This window comes from Mobula hypostoma, chromosome 4, assembly GCF_963921235.1.
Source record: "Mobula hypostoma chromosome 4, sMobHyp1.1, whole genome shotgun sequence".
Lineage (NCBI taxonomy): Eukaryota > Metazoa > Chordata > Chondrichthyes > Myliobatiformes > Myliobatidae > Mobula > Mobula hypostoma.
In genome coordinates this window covers 17963188-17970939 of record NC_086100.1, presented here as the reverse complement: position 1 = coordinate 17970939, position 7752 = coordinate 17963188, and the positions used below count along the sequence as shown (strand labels likewise).

Sequence of the window (7752 nt, the reverse complement as noted above, 5' to 3'; positions counted from 1 at the left end):
AGTGTCGTCACTTCCGGGGAAGATGGCGCTGTCCACGCCGCTTTTAGCAGGTCAGTGCTCTCACAACTTAGCAGTTCGTGGGTGGGTGTCGGGGTCCGGGCAATGGGGGTTCGTGTATGTGCGCGCCGGTATGAGAGAACGGGGCACGTATTTACAGTAACTGGTAAACACATTGGAAGCGGTGAGATGTGGATGGGAGAAAGGGTGAGAGGACTTGGAGGGGGTGAAGAGGGTCTGTGTTTTGGAGAGAGCAGTGTAGGGTACCGTGGGGTTAGGTGGGATGCGAAGAAGACTGTTGAGAGGGGTGGGATGCGGATGGGAGTGCGGGGTGAACAGTAACTTGGAGGGAGGGAATGAAACTGTATCGGATGGTGCCGATTCCTGTTGATTGAACTGTGGAACAATTACGAAGAAGGCACGCCAGCGTCTACATTTCATTGCGAGTGTAAGGAGACTGGATATGTCACCAAAGACTCCAGCAAATTTCTACGGGGAGCATTCGAACTTGTTGCATCACTGTCTGGTGTGGAGGGGCCACTGCACAGGACTGGAAACATCTGAAGAAAGTTGAAAACTTAGCCAGCTCCATCATGGGCACGAGCATCCTCTTCATCGAGAGTATCTTCAAAAGATGATGCCGCAAGGAGGTAGCATCCATCATTAAGGATACTTGTCACTCAGGACATGCTCTTATTACTACCACCAGTGAGGTGGTACATGAGCCTGAAGTCACACACTCAACATTTTGGAAACAGCTTTTTCCCTCTGCCATCAGCTTTCCGAATACTACCTCAATATATTTGCTCTCTTTTTGCACAATTATATATATTTCTTATTGTAATTTATAGTATTTTATGTATTGCTGCTGCAAAACAGCAGATTTCATGACACATGTCAGTAATATTAATTCAGATTCTGATCAGATAGGTCTGAGAGAATCCTTGCCTCTACTTCTTGGAGGTGAGGACTAAGAACATGTTGTTGAATGATTGTCAAGCTCAAAGCATAATAAACATGCTGCTCAAGAAGGATTCAAGGGACAGAGAATACATATAATATTCTTTGGATGGCTTGGGTTTTAACTGATTTTTCCCCCAGTTTTCGTGGTAGTGATGTTTTGCAGGCAGAATGATAATAAAAGTTCTGTACCTTTTTTAAAAAAAAACAACTAAACAGAAAGCAACCTATTGGTAATTGGGAGTGATCAGTTCTAAGAGGAAGCATTCTCAGCTCATGTAGAAGGTAACCTTAAAACTACAAGTTCATAGTGCAGACAAGATAAAGCATGGAGTCAAATTGCAATCTACTGGGGGAAAATGGACATTATAGGTCCTTCTGCAATCATGGTTGACTATTAATTAGCTCTGCTGATTTTTATTGAAAGGCATTTGGATTACCTTATTCCAGTGGAAATTTCTTTCCGAAAATCCTCCCTGCTGATAAATACTGAAGTGTTTTGAAACAATAAAATAGGAGCAGGATTGAAGAAGCTTTTCTGTCAAGGATTCAAAATTGTTCAATGTCATTTCCAGTATACAAGTGTTATAGAGAACAAAATAATTGTTACTCAGGATCTGATGCAGCACAAAAAACAAAATAAGATAGAGAACACAATTATTAAAAAACCAAAAAAAAAAGATAACTTCCAGACACAAGAAGTTCTGTGGATGCTGGAAATTCAAAGCAACACACACAAAATGCTAGAGGAACTCAGCAAGTCAGGCAGCATCTGTGGAAAAGAGTAAACAGTCAACATTTCAGGCTGAGGACCTTCTTCTGGACTCTGAAATGCCGGAAGCATCAACTGTCTACTCTTTTCCATAGATGCTGCCTGACCTACTGAGTTCCTCTAGCATTTTGTGTTTTTATAATTTGTACACACTGATTGTACGTCCATAAAGTGATGCTAGGCACACGAGTGTCAGTAGATAAGGTGACTGACAGGAAATGAGAAAGTGGTGTGGTGGGTGGGTTAGTGGGTGAAGATGTTGATCAGTGTTACTGCTTGGGGAAAGTAACTCTTTGAGTCAGATGGTCCTGGTGTGGATGCAACATAGCCTCCTCTCTGAATGGAGTGGGACAAACAGTCCATGTGCAGGGTGGGTCAAACCTAGTGAGGATTCCATGACTCCCTGGTCTGCTCCACCCTTCCCACCCACTTTCCCCTGTAACTAAAGGAGTTGCAAAACTAATCTCTAAACCTCATCCCTCACCATCATTTAGGGACCTAAACAGCCCTTCCAGGTGAGGCAGAGAATCATGTGCATAGAACATAGAATAGTACAGCACAGTACAGGCCCTTCGGCCCACAATGTTGTGCCGACCCTCAAACCCTGCCTCCCATATAAGCCCCCACCTTAAATTCCTCCATATACCTGTCTAGTAGTCTCTTAAACTTCACTAGTGTATCTGCCTCCACCACTGACTCAGGTAGTGCATTCCACGCACCAACCACTCTCTGAGTAAAAAACCTTCCTCTAATATCCTCCTTGAACTTCCCACCCCTTACCTTATAGTGAGGTGACCAGAACTGGACACAGTACTCCAAGTGTGGCCTAACCAGAGTTTTATAGAGCTGCATCATTACATAGTGACTCTTAAACTCTATCCCTTGACTTATGAAAGCTAACACCCCATAAGCTTTCTTAACTACCCTATCCACCTGTGAGGCAACTTTCAGGGATCTATGGACATGTACCCCAAGATCCCTCTGCTCCTCCACACTACCAAGTATCCTGCCATTTACTTTGTGCTCTGCCTTGGAGTTTGTCCTTCCAAAGTGTACCACCTCACACTTCTCCGGGTTGAACTCCATCTGCCACTTCTCAGCCCATTTCTGCATCCTATCAATGTCTCTCTGCAATCTTCGACAATTCTCTACACTATCTACAACACCACCAACCTTTGTGTCGTCTGCAATCTTGCCAACCCACCCTTCTACCCCCACATCCAGGTCATTAATAAAAATCACGAAAAGTAGAGGTCCCAGAACAGATCCTTGTGGGACACCACTAGTCACAATCCTCCAATCTGAATGTACTCCCTCCACCACGACCCTCTGCCTTCTGCAAGCAAGCCAATTCTGAATCCACCTGGCCAAACTTCCCTGGATCCCATGCCTTCTGACTTTCTGAATAAGCCTACCGTGTGGAACCTTATCAAATGCCTTACTAAAATCCATATAGATCACATCCACTGCACTACCCTCATCTATGTGCCTGGTCACCTCAAAGAACTCTATCAGGCTTGTTAGACATGATCTGCCCTTCACAAAGCCATGCTGACTGTCCTTGATCAGACCATGATTCTCTAAATGCCTATAGATCCTATCTCTAAGAATCTTTTCCAACAGCTTTCCCACCACAGACGTAAGGCTCACTGGTCTATAATTACCCGGACTATCCCTACCTCCTTTTTTGAACAAGGGGACAACATTCACCTCCCTCCAATCCCCCGGTACCATTCCCGTGGACAACGAGGACGTAAAGATCCTAGCCAGAGGCTCAGCAATCTCTTTCCTCACCTCGTGGAGCAGCCTGGGGAATATTCCGTCAGGTCCCAGGGACTTATCCGTCCTAATGTATTTTAACAACTCCAACACCTCCTCTCCCTTAATATCAACATGCTCCAGAACATCAACCTCACTCATATTGTCCTCACCATCATCAAGTTCCCTCTCATTGGTGAATACCGAAGAGAAGTATTCATTGAGGACCTCGCTCACTTCCACAGCCTCCAGGCACATCTTCCCACCTTTATCTCTAATCGGTCCTACCTTCACTCCTGTCATCCTTTTTTTCTTCATATAATTGAAGAATGCCTTGGGGTTCTCCTTTACCCTACTCGCCAAGGCCTTCTCATGCCCCCTTCTTGCTCTTCTCAGCCCCTTCTTAAGCTCCTTTCTTGCTTCCCTATATTCTTCAATAGACCCATCTGATCCTTGCTTCCTAAACCTCATGTATGCTGCCTTCTTCCACCTGACTAGATTTTCCACCTCACTTGTCACCCATGGTTCCTTCACCCTACCATTCTTTATCTTCCTCACCGGGACAAATTTATCCCTAACATCCTGCAAGAGATCTCTAAACATCGACCACATGTCCATAGTACATTTCCCTGCAAAAATATCATCCCAATTCACACCCGCAAGTTCTAGCCTTATAGCCTCATAATTTGCCCTTCCCCAATTAAAAATTTTCCTGTCCTCTCTGATTCTATCCTTTTCCATGATAATGCTAAAGGCCAGGGAGCGGTGGTCACTGTCCCCCAGATGCTCACCCACTGAGAGATCTGTGACCTGACCCAGTTCATTATCAAGTACTAGATCTAGTACGGCATTCCCCCTAGTTGGCCTGTCCACATACTGTGACAGAAATCCGTCCTGGACACACTTAACAAACTCTGCCCCATCTAAACCCTTTGAACTAATCAGGTGCCAATCAATATTAGGGAAGTTAAAGTCACCCATGATAACAACTCTGTTATTTTTGCACCTTTCCAAAATCTGCCTCCCAATCTGCTCCTCTGTATTTCTGCTGCTATTCGAAGGCTGTCTGTGGCAATGAATTCCACAGATTTGCCAATCGCTGGCTAAAAAAAAATCTTCCTCATCTCTGTTCTAAAGGGATGTCCTTCTATTCTGAAGCTGTGCCCGCTGCTCTTAAGCTCTTCCATGATTGGGAGCATTCTTGTCAACCTGCTCTGGACCCTATCCAGTGCAGGTACATCTTTTCTTAGATATGGAACCGAAAACTGCTCACTATATTCCAAATGTGTTCTGACCAGTGCTTTATAAGGTCTCTGCATCACATCCTTCTGAAATTGAATGCTAAAATTGCATTTGCCTTCCTTACCCCTGACTTAACCTGCAAGTTAGCCTTTAGGGAATCCTGCACAAGGACTCCCAAGTCCCTTTGCATCTCTGATTTTTGAATTTTCTCCCCATTTAGAAAATCATCTATGCCTTTATTCCTTCAACCAAAGTGCATTCCCTATTCTATATTCCATCTGCCACTTCTTTGCCCATTTGATAGACTCCCTGCTCCCTCAACACTAGCTGCTCCTCCACCTATCTTTGAATTATCTCCAGACTTGGCCACAAAGACATCAATTCTGTCATCCAAATCGTTGACATATGACGTGAAAAGAAGTGGTCCCAATACCTATCCCTCCAGAATACTACTAGTCTGGCAGCCAACCAGAATAGGCCCTCTTTAGTGCAACTCGTTGCCTGCAGCCAGTCAACCAATCTTCTACCCATGTTAGTATCTTTTCTGTAATACCATGGGCTCTTGTTAAAGTGGCCTCATGTGCGGCATCCTGTCAAAGGGCTTCTGAAAATCCAAATCAGCAACATGCACTGATTCTCATTATTTCATCAAACATTCCCTTTAAGAAAACCATGCTGACTTTGATCTGCTTTATCGTGTGCCTGTGAGTACCCCGAAACCTCACCCTTAATAATGGACTCCAACATCTTCTTAACCAATGAAGTCAGACTAACAAACAAATAACTTCCATTCTTCTGCCTTACTCACTTCTTAAAGAGTGGAGTGAAATTTGCAATTTTCTAGTCCTCTGGAATGATTCCAGAAACCAGTGATTCTTTTAAGATCATTACTAATGCCTCAACAATCTCTTCAGCTATGTCTTTAAGAACCCTGGAGTGTAGCCCATCTCGTCCAAGTGACTTATCGACCTTCAGACTTTTCAGCTTCCTAAGCACCTTCTCCTTAGTAATGGCAGCTAAACTCAGTTCTACCCCAACACTCTTGAACGTCCAGCATACTGCTAGTTCTTAGACAGTGAACACTAATGCAAAATATTTATGAAGTTCATCCACCATTTCTTTGTCCCCCCATTACTACCCTTCCAGTGTCATTTAGCAGCGGTTCAATATCCATTCTCGTATTTTTTACGTTTTATGTCTGAAAAACCTTTTTGATATTATTAGCTAGCTTTGATATCACAGCTTTTTAGTTGCCTTCTGTTGGGTTTTAAAAGCTTCCCTATTCTCTAACTTCACACTTTTTTTTCTATATTCTATGCACTCTTTTTTATGCTTTTTTGACTTCCCTTGTTAGCATGATTACCTCATCTTTTTAAAGTACTTCCTCATCTTCGGGATGTATCTTTCCTGCACCTTCCAAATTGCCTCCGGAAACTCTTGCCATTGCTGTTCTGCCGTCTTCCCTGATAGATTGGCCTTCCAATTAGGCTCTTCTTTTGGCCTTCTCATGTAAATCCTGCATCACTGGTCATGTGATGTTCATAATGCAATGAAATTGTTTTTTTTTAGTCGCCTGTTTCTTTGGTTGCCTGCTTTCTTTCACCTTTTGTATTAAGGATCAAATGTCTGGAAATTTTCACTACATTCCTAGTCCTGACTGTCGCAACGTTTCCACTCATGCAAGGTCCCTCGGAAGTGTGGTGGACCGATCTGGTTGTGTGCAGTTCTAAAAGCATTCAGAAACTCAGCACTGTTATAAGGGAAAGCAAATCTACCCAGTTAATCCACATAAGTATAAATTTCTGCCAGCTTCTTCAGCCTGCTGCTGTTTGTGCAAGTTACGTTGCAGTAACTCCCCAGACAAAGGTCCTGATCACTCAGGAGGGCAAGTATCTACAAGTACTCCTCCTGTTTCATTCTCTTTCCTTTCTGGGAAATACATTCAGTGGCCTCTTTATTAGCTGCACCTATTCACCTGTGCTTGTTAATGCAAATATCTAAAAATAGCCAATCGTGGCGGCAACTCGATGGATAAAGGATGCAGACATGGTCAAGATCAAACATGAAAATGGGGAAGAAGTGTGATCTAAGTGACTTTAACCATGGAATGGTTATTGGTGCCAGCTGGGGTGGTTTTAGTAACTGGGAAACTGCTGACCTCCGGGATTTTCATGCACACCAGTCTCTAGAGTTTACAGAGGTTGGTGTGAGAAACAAAATGGTGAGAGTGTGGAACGAGCTGCCAGCAGAAGTGGTGGATTTGGATTCAATTTCAACATTGCAGAAAATCTCGGTGAGGTATATGGATGGTTCCACACTAACATGTGGAAGTGGATGTTGGACAATATCAGAGCAAAATGAGGGAAGATTGGAAGCTGCAGAAACGTGGCTTTTGAGAAGAATGAAGAAAATATCGTGGAAGGACAAAGTAATAAATGAGAAAGTGTTGCAAAAATCCGGAGTAAGAAGAGAGCTGATATCACCAATCAAGAAATGGTAGCTGGAATTTCTGAGAAGAGAAGCTCGAACATCAGTGGAAGAAAAAGTCATGATTGACAGTGCATGACATCCACAAGTTACATCAAGGGTAGACAGGCAAAAGTTTTGAAGAGCGTATTAGAACTTCGCAAATTAAAGACAGATGGTAGAGGTATGGAGAGCTATTTTCTGAGGACTATGGTCAATGGGACTAGGCAAATTAATAGTTCAGAACAGACAAGATGGACTGTTTCTGTGCTGTAGTGTTCTATGATTCTTCCTCAGTGAGCAGCAGTTCTGTGAACAAAAATACCTTGGTAATGAGAGAGGTCAGAGGAGAATAGCCACACTGGGCAGGAAGGCAACAGTAACTGAAATAGCCTTGCGTTACAACAGTGGTGTACAGAAGAGCATCTCTGAATGTACAACATGTCGAACCTTGAAGTCGTTGGGCTAAAACAGCAGAAAACCACGAACATACACTTAGTAGCTACTCTAGTAGGAGCGTTCAATATTTATCAAGAATTATATATAAAAATAAAGTC

The 7752-nt window shown here is 43.3% G+C and overlaps 1 protein-coding gene across 3 annotated transcripts in view; it reads left to right on the top strand.

Moving 5' to 3' along the window:
• The first annotated feature begins 22 nt into the window (after window positions 1-22).
• eif2a (eukaryotic translation initiation factor 2A) overlaps window positions 23-7752 on the top strand; it is a 61640-nt gene continuing 53910 nt past the window's right edge. For all 3 annotated transcript variants that reach the window (XM_063045357.1, XM_063045356.1, XM_063045358.1), the window contains exon 1: window positions 23-50. In XM_063045357.1, coding sequence (XP_062901427.1) covers window positions 23-50 — 28 coding nt within the window. The remainder of the gene's footprint in view (window positions 51-7752) is intronic.